The following is a 13,366-nucleotide window of genomic DNA, read 5'->3' as shown; positions in this document are numbered from 1 at the left end:
TCTCAGTGATTCTCGTCATTGCCTTGTCTTTCACAACTGTGCTCACAAGATTTACAGTATGTGACTGCTGCTGTCACTTGAAACCACCTGAATTGTAGGCGATAATTCAGCTGTTTGTGTTGGGGTGGGTGTGTTTGTGCAGTGTATGCGTGTGTAATGCAGGAAGAGGTGTGTTATATCCCTAAATCCGCTAATTCTCCTCAAGATAAGTGCAATAAACACAAGTTAAGTATCTGTGTATGTGTTCCTTAGCTCTACATTTGTGACAGTGTCTTGCGTGAGTGCTTGTGTACTCGTGTGTCTACCTGTGCGTATTTAAGACGGTGACGTGGTCCGGGTGTTTGACATGCCCCCTGGCCTGACCGAACCCAAACAGGCCCCACTCCACCCAGCCGTGCAAACGCAGGCTTGTGTGCACAGGCTTTTGAGTATCCATCAGCATGTTAGCTTGAGTTTAAGGAAGGTGAGAGATGAGAATTAGGGACTGAGCTCCACACCTTAATGTCCTCTTCCACACTCACAAACCCGCAGTGATGTTATGCAGTGCTGGGATAAAGCGTGGAGAAGTGGGGAATGTGTGACTTTAACCTTAAAGTGTTTGCATCTGGCCTTTGTCAGTCCGCAGTTAAGCATGTCAAACAGGCCGTAAATGCTGAAGGTTATCTGGCCTCTTATGGGGCCTGACAACTTGCAAGTTATCTAACATGTTTTCTACATTTGACCTTTATAATCCAGACCTGAGACGATGAATAGGACTGAAAATAGGTTCATAGTTAAGAGGACCTCTATAGGAGCAGAACTGGTTCGCTTTGAAACCATGTGACCTGAGATGACGCTGCGTCTGCTGCATTGCCATGGTGACTTCTTTATATGTCTCTCATGATTGACTGAGTTCTCTGAATGGCACAGTGACAGCGAGGACTAAAGCAGTGACAAGAAGAGAGTGAAGGATTCACTGTCCTTATAACCTGACAGGGCAAGAAAAACCAGAAGGAGACCGAGAGCGAGAGATAAATGTGAGCCTGTAAGGATCATTTTTTAACAGATGAAAACAATGTAATGTACTGTAGCGCTGCAATAATTTGTCGCTTAATTGATTAGTCAGTCAAAAGAAAAAAGAATTAATTGCCAACTTCGATGGTTGATTAATCCTTCCATTTGCTGGCTACAGCCTTTTAAATGTGAGGACTTGCTGCTGTTCTTAAAGTCAGTGAAAAGCCTTTGGGTTTTGGTCTGTTGGTCGGACAAAAGAAGTTATTCGAAGACGTCAGACTTTATTATTTTGAGTTATGATGAGCACTTATATATGGATTTGGGAGTGGGGGTGTGTGTATAGACAAAACGTGTCTTGGTTATCATTGTCTGCGTGGCCTGACTGCCCTGTGGGTGCTGTCCTCGTCATGAACTGTGTTCTGCCCTGGTCTGTCTCATGTCACATGTTCTCTGGTGGTCAGGTGCTGTCTGGCCCTGCTCGCTCCATACAGGACAGTTCTGAGAATGAGAGGTTTATGAGCAGTAACACGTCGCCTCATGGAGTCAATCATTGGGCCGGGATGTTGGAGAGCATTTTAACAGTGGAATTGAATTAGCTGCTTTGCTACATGCGCTGCAACATTAAGTTTTGTAAGCTAACAAGATGTTGTGAGGGGTCTTTCACTGTCTGCTTACTCATTCTAAGTCAGGCACATTATACTTACTGTAGAGCCAGTCCGTACAGTATACATGTAATATCGTACTGACTTCAGTAACTTGTGTTGTGATATTGTAACAGCTCAAGAATGACTTTCACTTGATCATGAGTTTTTTTTTAAACCACCATAGATCACAGAGCCTAGTCATTTTTTTTTGCAAAAACTGATTTAGTAACAGTTAGACTTGGGCTTGGACATCCAAGATCTGATATCACAATATTGTCACAAATATTGTGTTCATTGTATTCAGTCAGTATAATCAAAATAATCGATCCGAAGGACGTCCCATACACAATCCCGTCCCCCCAAAAAGTTGGGAAGCGGTGATAAACGTAAATATAAACAAAATACAATCAAATATATTGTCTTTGTACAGTTTTCTATGACTATGTGTCATAAAAGTTTTGCAAATAATTGCGTTTGCTTTGATTTATGTTTTGCACAGCGTCTCGCCTTCTTTGGAATCACAGGATACAATTCTGTCATAACATCAATAAAATAAGATTACCCAACAACATGGCCACATTCCAGCATTTTCAGGCGAGGTACTTGGCTCCCATCACATCAGAATTCCCACAATGCTCATCCAAAATCATAACATAGTACTGTATGTTTGTCAGTGATTCCATTATCTTTGACCTGACAACAACTTGACAGAGAAAATATTCTAATCTCTTGTTGTGTCTCTGGTTGGATTCACCATTATCTTCTGAAAGCACACTGAGAGTCAGCGTGTGTCACGTTCCCAGTATATACATTCTAAGTCTCATCAGGGGTATGTGGCTCTGCAGTGTCACCAAACCAACATATTTCCATTGCATGCAGTAAGTCAGAAACTTAGCTTTCACCTGCATCAACTCTCTTCTGACTGTGTCACCTTCGGTCTCTCTGTTCTTTCCGTCTGTCATCGGTTGCTGTTGTGCACTGAGAACATGGTCAAGGTGACCAAGACAAACGTTGAGGATCACGTACCGACACTCGCATGCATGCCGGGGAACACGCTCCTCACAATCCTCATAAATACAGACACTTGAATACACTCTCTCGCTCTGACATGTCTCTCCTTGTCCTTCCTCCACCGCCTGCTCCCCTCTTTGTCCTCTCAGCTTTCTAAAATAAATCTGAGTGTCGTCTTCCCTCCGCCTGCTCCAACGCACCGATCAGCACAGCTCCATGCTCTCCGAAGACATCAGTAACTGCAGTTTTTGGCCCAACTCTTTGCAGATTTTTGGCCCAGTTTTAGGAAAGTTTTTTTCAGATCTTTTATAGGAAACATTTGTTGTTGCTTGTGATTGTTTGCACTTTGGCAGGAGACAAAAATATCAAGTTTGTGTTACAAAAACAGAGCCTCTGTTCATTGTTTATCAAAGACACAATATGCCCTGACCTCGCTCTCCGGTACGTCTCCTCACAGCGCTGTCACGCCGGCTCCTGTGGTGTTTATAATTGCTCAAGTGACCCAGGGCTGAAAATGAACGAGTCATTGATCCGTGCCATTTAGTGTGTACGTGCATGTGTGTGTTTGTTAAAAAGAAAAGGAGAGACAGACGGAGATGGAGACGGAAGTGATGGAGAGTCACAGACAGAGAGAGAGAGAGAGGATAACAGAGCGGCGCAGTGTCCTCAGGCATGTATGTGACCGAACAGTCGAAAGTCACTGCTCATCTATCTCAGAGCTCTCACAACTACTGTACATGTCTTGTGTTTTGACCTCTGTTACAGAGCAGCTGAAAGGTTTCCCAGCAACACAGAATCCCTCTTTTTTTCTTTTTTTGTTCCTCGCAGCTCTAATCTCGAGCATGAAACTCTACTCTTGTGGGAAACGCCGTCCCCGCAGGGCGTCTCATTGTCTACTCATGTAGCTGTGGGCTATTGTAGCTAAATAACTTAGCAGGGAATGCTATTCAGGGTACTGTAATACTTTTATCTGAGTTTATCTGACGTCATTCTCAAGCAAACAATCTTTGGACATCAGATATTGGGCTGTGATTAGAACAAGGATTAGCCCCCAGCCACCTATGTTGCATTATTGCTGGAACATTGTAATAACCTAAATTCTACTTAATGTATAATTTCATGGTTTAGTTTCTCTCATTCAAATTAAAGCTGCTGTAACTGTCGGTTTGGCTAACTTCCCGTCCGTGTTGCGGCTGGCAGTCCCCTCCCTCCTCTCTCGGTCCCCACACTTGCACGACTTGCACTTCTTGCGAGGCAGCTCTCTTTGCTTCATTCTTTTCTTCTTCGCTTGGCATGTTCGGCATTATGAGCTTACCCTTGGAGAGCTGGAATTGGTAGCTTATCCTGTTCCACCATTGCTGGTAAACATCTCTTTGTGTTCACGATCAGACAGGACCGCCTCTTTATGGTGTTCTCTCTGTACTGATTGGATAAAGTGGGCAGGGATACCAGAAAGTGTATTTTCCCTTTTACTGCAGGAGAGAGACACGGGTTACTGACCAAACACTCTATAACAGTGATTCCTGTGAGAATGTTTAACACTTGTTTTAGTAAGAAAATAACACTGCAGCTTTAATATTGTCATTATATGCTGCTGATCAATACATACTGGATAGTTAAGTTATAGTGAAGCATTCTTTCTTTCTTTCTTATTACCATACACATTTAATGATTATATTTTACACAAGAAAATGAAATAGATGATCACAAAATGCATTTTAAACACTCGATCATTTAGAAGCATTGAATGCAGAGCTTGTTTAGTTGAGGACAGGAGTCAACATATTTTGCAGCTGATACTGCACACTGACTTTTCTCCACACATGAGGATTGGGGAGATGGATGAATTATATATTTTTTCCCTCTCAGTCTGCACAAAGTCAAAGTTTTCCATAGTTTAACATCATTCTTTGTCCCTCTCCCTCCCTCCTGCATTCCTGGCCATTTATATCTCAGTTCTGGATCGCTCTCTTTTTGTGTAAACTGTGGTTTCTTATTGTCTCTGCCTCTGAGTAACGCTGGATTTACTTCCCATCTCCACAATAATCCCCCCTGTGAGTTGAACTCGTGTTCTTTGTTGATGCTCACAACACAGTCATGGGGGTGTTTTTCAACTTTCGTTTTTTTTTTTTTTTCTTTTTACACAACTCATGCTTGCTCATCAAAGACTGTCAGAGCTGGGAATGAATTCCAGACGTTCCCACTGTGATGTCAATTCTGGTGCAATACCTGCGAAGATTATTCATATCATTCCCGCTGAGGGCGTGTCTGTGGAGTCACACACACACACACACACGTACGTACGCTGAGAGTGAAGTTACGTGTCAGAGGTTTGGCTGAGAGTCTGTGTAGGCCGTGACGTCAGAGGCAATGTGATAATGAATCAGTTGTTAAACATACGCTGGGTGTTATGTTTCGCCTCTTTTCACTATCTCTATATCTGTGTCTGTATCTTTGTCTTGTTCGCAAACATGATACACACACACCTACTGTATGACACAGAACAGCTGGAGGGCGGACGAGCTTGTGCCTATAATGGCGATATGTATGTCACAGGTGTGTCTTCAGTTTCACACCTGCAGTAAAAAACAAACAAACATATGAATCACTTGATGTGATAAGAGGGTGTAGATTGGGGTTTGTGTGTGTGTGTGTGTGTGCTGACATGCTTCTGCTCTAATACTAAATATAGAGAGACAGAGTGAGAGGACTCAAGGACAGGGATCGGGGTGATGTGTGTAAGTCAAACACAACTGTGAAAAACAGTTGCTGGTGTCACTGCGACTCCCATATTGCCTCTGTGTTTGTCTAAGTGCCAGTTAGAGACAGAGCTGAGGACAATATGTTTGCCCTTTCCTCATTCGTCAGGCAGTCATCCAAACGATCCTGTTCCACAACCAAAGCTCGCACTCACTTTGCTGCTGTAACTCACAGAGATCACAGAGAGATAGCGCAGCGGTTAGCCATTTAGTTGGGGAAAATATGTCCGGCATGTCCTGCGTTTCATTGCTTTGTCAATGACACTTAATGACTTCTTCCTCCGCAATCCGATCTACAATCTCCTTTTTCACAAAAATCATCTGTTTTTGAGGATGTGAAGTACCCTAAAGAAAACACGACGCTTAAGATGGAAAACTTGGAAGGGTGCTGATGGCAATGTTAGTTATTTCTCATGGTTGTGTAATGGCATGGAGTGTTTTAGTCCATTGCTTTTACACCAAGACTAACTTTTTACACTTGTTGGTTGCATTGGTGCGCCTAACTTTTTAACTTAAGTGCCCCAGAACATAATTGAAACAATTGTTTATAGGAGATCTATTTTGCTTTTTTGTTTTTTTCCTTTTCTTTCAGTTTTCATATGGGATCTTGTGAGTGTCAAAGATCCTGAAAGTTATAAAGCTCCTCTCACCCACAGGAAACACTGCTCCGGAAACTCCCCTTCATTAAAATTCCAGTAACAAAAACATTTTCATAATTGTTTTTGAATCTGACTTGCTGAATTTTGAGGCGCACTTGACAGATTTTCGGGCACATGTGCGACCAAAATAGTCACATCCTGGATCGCTGCCTTGCAAACCTACATGTACACTAACACGGTTCACACTGCATACAAACATCCTGGCAGGCAAATGCTAACACGAGCAGGGTGTCTAGAGAGATGATACTGGATTAGATTGTGTGGCTGTCTCCATAGCGAGGATGATGATGATCGTGACAAAGAGGACGTCATCCCCTTTGCGTATTTCGTGTCACACGTAGGGGAATCCCCCCGCCCCTTGACCTTAGCATCCACACCAGACGGGATTATGGGATTGCTCGATAGCCTTGGCGTTGGGGCAGATATCCCTGGTGACAGGGGTTAGTCATCACCCAGGCGAACAATCGCCTAGGAGACTAAGGAGCTCATTGTGACATGCTCGTTGGAAAGGGTGTCACTGGTTTAGAAAAGTGTGACTCAGTGGCATCGTTAGAGCACAGGTATTCCCTGTGGCCCTGTGCAGAGTTTAGACGAAGCAATCTCGGTCGTGGTCCTAACTGTTGATCATGTGGCAATTAGTTTCCTACCAATCATAATCATCCAATCATCAGTCGGATAATGAGGAAGTGACTCATTGCAGTTTAAAAATGGTTAAGAGCAAATTTACGTCAGCCAGCAGCAGCAGAGCCTAGTGTATCGCCCACATGCACACGTACGTCATGTCATGTTTTGAATTTCACGGCTCGCGACTGGGGTGCCAATTTAGAGCAGCGTATAGAAAAGCATGGCAGAGCCTATGCTGCTGCGATGGAAAAAAAAAACATACATATTCATGTGGGTTTGGTCAGTCAGCGAGTAATCTCTGAAGTCATCAAGACTTTATTAATGTTTGCACAAAGCCTGGTAATTATTTAGCCACTGATAATGGAGGCACATCATGCAGCCATAAGTGCAATCTGTTACAGAGGGCACTTAATTTATTAATTCAAGCATGGTGTGCTCTTGTGTAAGAAGACTAGAGAATTTTGTTGCTGTTAAAAGATGGCCGCTGTTATTGAGTTTGAGGAAACTTGATCACCTCATCTTTTTGACTAATGGACACCAGACTTGAATGAATATTGGCTGTTTATCTGTGTGTTACTATTTATACACTTAGAGTGTCATTGGTGAGTTCAATGTGATCACAGAGCTGAACAACGGTATTTTGACAGATATTGCAATGGCGTATGAGTCATTATGTTAGTGGGAATGGTCATTTTAGCATTTAGTTTTAACTGGAAAATACTTTTAAAAGAATGATGATGTCATTTTTGCTGTGGTCTGTACCGAACAATCATGTTCCCTTCTTCTGAGGAGTATGATTTACAGTCTGGGGGATCTCTGTAGCACCACAGTGTCTCATTTTTAATAGTATGTTGTAGGGTTAGACTGATTATCAGCCTCAATTGATTGTCGAGCCCTCATCACAAACTATTTATATTTTCAGTACCGATTGAAATGAACTGTATATTGAGCAAATTCTGATACTTTTGTCTTTCTCCCTCTCTTTCTCACCATGTGCAGTTTCGATGTGGACAATGGCACGTCATCAGGTCGCAGCCCCCTGGACCCGATGGCCAGCCCGGGCTCAGGCCTCATCCTGCAGGCCAATTTTGTCCACAGCCAACGGAGAGAGTCGTTCCTCTACCGCTCCGACAGCGACTACGACCTCTCGCCCAAGTCTATGTCCCGAAACTCCTCCATTGCCAGTGACATGTGAGTGTATCGTGTCTTTTGCCTCCCCCCTGAACCTTTATATATACACCCAAATGCTCCCTATTGTGCTGAATGTGTTCTTCTTGTTTCGGCCTCTTTGAGCCACTCCGCAGTGTCATGACTGACCAGATATTAAAGCTGCCGCGCCGATAGCTTCCGTCCTGGTAGGAGGTGTGCATGACCAACAGCTGATTGTGTGGTGTCACATCTATTCTTAGGCATATCCAGTAGCATAAACAAGGCGGTCGGTCACAAAACGTCCATAAGCACAGGTTATGTGACTCCGATATTTTCCCAGGACAATGGGATGGACTTGCATTTAGTCTGTTTACGTTCTGCAATTATGTGATCTTTTATAGTAGTTACTCCTTATTGCCCGATAACTGTATTAGAACACACTCCACACAAACTTGCTGGCCTCTTCAGGCACAGTGTATATGTTGAAAGTGCATTCCTCACTTCCCACACAACGGCGGCTATCCAGTTACATGTGCTGTACACTTAGTGCTACTGGGAAAAAAATATTGACTGAAAACGTAGCATTTCGATCCCGCGTGAAGGAAAGACAAATAGACAAAAGGATGAAAAATAATGTCCCACAGTAACCTTAGACTTCCTCCTTACTGCTGCTTTCTGCTCTCAAGTATTACACCAATGACCCTTCCTTGACCTCCACCCACTATCCAGTTACCACGTTAAAAACCATTGTTACAAGTATTCATTAATCTTTTATGCCTGGTTCTATCATATCTTTTTTTTTTTTCCCCTGGTGACTTGCACGTGCAAGGAAGCTTGAGAGCAAGAGATAACTTGTCTTGCCAGCTTTCTTTCTGATCATTTTACAGACCTCATCAAAACAGAGCTAGGACAGCCAGTTTGTGCCTCAAATAGGCTCAATTTCTGTCCCCTTCCCTTATCTTTCTGCAATTATTCTTTCCGTCATTCTATAAGAGTATAAAGCCAGTCATCTTTACCCTCGGTACCTTCTATTTGTCTTGCAACAGGAGCACATGACATGCCAGCTTCTCTTTCGATTTTCACGCCAGGCATGTTGGCTCACGTGCCGGTGGGTGTGTACGTGACGTGGCTGTGGTCTACACTCTTGTCACCTGAGCAAATGTTGACAGTGCTCACAGTCATGACGTAGCTTGGAGGTCAATGGGATTCTGACTCAAAAGTTTTAATGGTTTAAATTCTTTTTAGCTGGATCTGTATGAGTAATGCCCTCCGCTTCCTCAACAATGCCCACTGAGGTACCCTCAAGCCAGGCTGCACCTACTCCGGGAGCCATGCGGGCAATCAGTGAGGACAAGTCAGAAACGTGCTCCGCTGACTTTTCCCCAAGTTAAATAAAAGTCAATACAAAAATAATAATGAGTGCCTCAGGGATATATGTATGACGTTAAGGGGAGGGATTGAAAGGGAGGGAAAGGATGAGTGTGCGAGCGTCACGTCTTGCAGGGCTTACAGTGTCCTCGCTGTGAGGATATCTTGATTCACCTCCACGTGTCCCCTCACTTCTCTGAGTGAAACATTAAACTGCTCCGAAACTGTTACACATTGTGAAGCGGGCCTCAGCTGGTAGCTGATGTGATGAGTAAACATGTCACTGTGATGGAGTGCATCAGGGACGCTGAAACTAATCTAATGTGAAGCCCCACACTCCTCCCCCCCCCCCCCCCCTTTGACCTTCTGCGATCATGATCACACTCCTCTGTTGTCGAATGCCAATGTACTGTACATCTGTATCTGACGTTAAGGCCGCTCTCTTTGTGTCTTTCAGTCATGGTGACGATATGATTGTAACGCCATTTGCACAGGTTTGTATTGTCTTCATGCTTTTCCATTCACATAAATGGATGACTCCTGTGTGACTCAGTCCTTAATCGACCACGTTTCCCCTTCAGGTTCTTGCCAGCTTGAGAACTGTACGAAACAACTTTGGTGCATTAACTAATCTACAGCAAGACAGAGCGTCCAACAAGTAAGTTGCCAAGCTTTGAAAACCTGTCGTAGTGGGAGGAGTGACTGTATTACAGACAGCAACGGTCAACATGCCAGCATATCACAATGTTTGATCACAGTCACTTTATGACTAAGATGTTCCTCTGAACAAGCGATTAAAGCCATACTGTGTCCGGTGCTCACTCACAGTCTGGCTTTGCTCGCCCTCTGCTGTTCAAATTGAGTACTACAACAACAGTAGCAATAGTTTGTAAAGTTTCCCTCTGCTACAGTGCTTCCTACGTAAGCGAAGGAAGAATGGTGCTCCCTTATTGAATTGTATATGAGTTTTAAATACAATGTTTTGAGGCAAATTGCGGATTGGGAAGGAAAAGTCTGAGTTTGTGTTTGTTTCTCCCGTGACAGGAGATCACCCATGTGCAACCCGCCACCACCCATCACCAAGACCACCTTTACAGGTATGTGGACAGAGAGCAGCATAATGGCTTGTGTGCTCAATGTGTGTGTGTGTGTGTGTGTGTGTGTGTGTGTGTGTGTGTGTGTGTGTGAGATTAGATATGTGGTCTTAGAATCAATCATCCAAATCCTAAGTCCTTTAAGTCTTTATTTATGTAGTTGTCAACAACTGTAACTTTCACGTGGGCACACATAAGTGAAGGCTGGTTCATGAATAGATGACGAATGACAGTATAGTTGTAATACTCTGCAATATGTCTTTGTTGCTGTAGTGCTGTTTTTATTCTATTGTAAGTTGTCAGTATGCTGGTGATGAGAGGCTGGCAGACACAGACATGCTTTGCAGGGAGCCAAAGAACATGAACATGATATCCAACACGGTCCGAATACAAATATGGAGCACATATTTAGCGGAGAAATTGTTCACCGGACAAAAACAACAGACGAGAGGAAAAAAAACCACAGTATAACCAGTGAACCAAGACCAAATATTTGGGTCTATTTGAAGTTCGGCAAGTCAGGTGGTTCACTAACAGTACTGTATGAACAAATGCTCAGTGTCTGCTTTTATTTTGTACTTTGTAAGCTGACATGGCCCATCCATCCTATATACATCGACTAGTACAGTTTATGAATCTTAACTTCTTGTTGGTAACTCTTCTTCACATTCTTGATCTAATTTAATTAGCTGCCTTGTAATGAATTATTTTTCCGGTTGTCTTTCTAAAAAATTAAAGGGGTGAACTTATCGTTTAAAGGAATATTCATTTAAAGGTAAATCAATGTCTTTCACTTTATTATCTCTGTCTGTGTGTTCAGTTTTGGTTCACCCATTATAGACAGCTCAGTGCCTTCCACATGTTAACTATTTATCTATGACCACAGACTTATCAATACTTAATTAATGGATTGCCCTGTAGTCCTGATGTGCTGTTGCCACTGGACAGACAGTGTCGACTGCACAGCCAGCCTCTATGGCCTACTTTAAGTTTTTGTTGTGAGGAGGACATGACACAGACAGTCTAGTCAGATGGCTAGAATAGACTTGTCCTTGACAGCTGCTTTGCTTTTCTAGCAGTATCAGTGGCTGTAACCTAACTGTTGTTTGCAGGAGAGACCATTTAACCTCCACCATTAATAAATAATCCCACGGTGTGTTGTTTAGTGAAATTATCCCTCAGGCGTGTGCACCCAGAGAATAAACACACACAGTCATGCATGGTGTAAGGCGGGTTAAAAACATGTCTAAAGTGCAAAAAAGAAACCAATCCCTGATACTAACTTGCTTAAAAATGAAGAACTGGTGACATTGTGCTATAATTAGAACACAATCATACTGGTGCACAGCCATTATGGGCCCTGCCATAAACTGGTGACATCCGTGAGTCATGAGCATGATTGTTTTAGAGTATTGACTACTTGTAATGAGGCGGTGACTAAGTCATCTCGCAGATAAAGAATACATGAAGTAATAAAGGAAGCAGGCATAATAGTAACTCAGTAAATCAGTGAGAGGGTGTCAGTGAATTAATGAAGAGCTGCATTCAGGCTTCTTTCTCTACTTCCCCATCAGTCCTCGTCCCATTGTCATCCTGTCTTGCTTTTTTCTGTCATCTGTCACTAAATCACTGTTCAGACAAAGAGGATTATTTTTGAATCATCTAATCTTAAAACCAGTTATCGCTATTTATGTGACCTGTGCTCCTTAAAGCTAAAGAGAGAGTTTCCGCAGAGCAAACAGAGGAACAAGCTGCAACACATGTATGGAAAAGTGGTATAAAGCTTTTTGTGGCTCCAGAGGAAACTGCATGTTATCTGATGGATTGCCTCCAGTGATGTCACTGAGTGGCCCAGTTGCATTGTGGGTAATGTAGGTGGCAGTGTTTTGAAAATTAAGAAGAATCCGTGGAATAAAAAAGGTGATATCTCTGGTTCTGCTACATTGATTTTGATCATTTATCTTTACTGTACATAATGAGTCTAACAGTGTAAGGGAAGTGCAATTTGCGACTGCATTTCAAAAACCTGCAGTCCACATTACCCACAATGCAACTTTGCCACTGAGTGACATCACTAGAGGCAATTTACATGCAGTTTCCTCTGGAGCCACAAAAGGTTTCATTCTACGTTAATGTGCAACATTTTAATATATGATGAGAATATTCTTTTAGCATTTAACACTGGCTGTATACTCGATCCAAAACATGAAGTGAGTTTTTCCTAAACTTTCAAACTCGGTTTATGTTCTGAATATAAAGATACTACTCTGCTGTTTCCTCCATTCTTAATATTGCATCTTGTGCTTTATATGAAAACAACAAGGCTTAAGGCACTTAAGGATTATATCAGGTCCCCAGTAGGTTGGATATATTATTTCAATGGCTTTGCCCTCCTTAAAGCTATTTAAGAGATGAACAGTTATTTCTCTATCCAAACAGGGCAGTGTGAATGTCGTAAATAGATAAATATGTTACCAATATTGTCCTGTAATATAATATTTCCTTTTATACATACCCTCGCCCTAAATTCCCCCAACAGTGCTTAATGCAACAGTTTATTTTGAGGCTCAGTGTGGAGGGACAATGACCTTTGTATTAAACAGCACAATGATGAGGAATGAATCAAGGGGAAGCTGAACATTATTAAATGGGAAATCAAAGTAATATGTAGTATTTAGTAGAATGTAGTCCACAGACAGTATCTTACACGTTTATTTTGTGATACTATGTTGAAATGTCACTTATGCCGCTAAACATCTAAGCATTTGCGCTGATGCATAATGAAATTAGAACATATATGAAATATCTGAACAACTGATGCCAATATCTGTGTAATTTATCAGTAGTTCAGCCCCCCCCCCCCCCCCTTCCTCCTCCTCCTCCTCCTCCATCTCCTCCTCCTCATCTTCTCCCTCTCACAGTCCGACTTCACTGTCGAGCTGTTCCGGTACATAGTTTGGCTGCAGCCCTGCGTCTGTGCAGCAGAGTGGCCTCTCCGAGCGCCGGTGTCTGATGTCGCACTAAGCATGAGAAGAATGTCATTGACGTCAGTGCAGTTGCTGTCA

At 42.7% G+C, this 13,366-nt stretch overlaps 1 protein-coding gene across 3 annotated transcripts in view; it reads left to right on the top strand.

The window, feature by feature from the left end:
* The window catches only part of pde4d (phosphodiesterase 4D, cAMP-specific), a gene marked incomplete at its 5' end in the record, with an annotated part of 161,163 nt that overhangs the window by 128,013 nt on the left and 19,784 nt on the right, over positions 1–13,366 (top strand). For all 3 annotated transcript variants that reach the window (XM_084359967.1, XM_084359966.1, XM_084359968.1), the window contains 4 exons: positions 7,690–7,881; positions 9,665–9,701; positions 9,789–9,865; positions 10,252–10,304. In XM_084359967.1, the coding sequence (XP_084216093.1) occupies positions 7,690–7,881; positions 9,665–9,701; positions 9,789–9,865; positions 10,252–10,304 (359 nt within the window). The remainder of the gene's footprint in view (positions 1–7,689; positions 7,882–9,664; positions 9,702–9,788; positions 9,866–10,251; positions 10,305–13,366) is intronic.

The sequence above is a fragment of the Pagrus pagrus genome, assembly GCF_965226575.1.
Source record: "Pagrus pagrus genome assembly, chromosome: 8".
NCBI lineage: Eukaryota > Metazoa > Chordata > Actinopteri > Spariformes > Sparidae > Pagrus > Pagrus pagrus.
The sequence above is the reverse complement of the archived record's forward strand: the minus strand, read 5'-3'. Positions and strand labels throughout refer to the sequence as shown.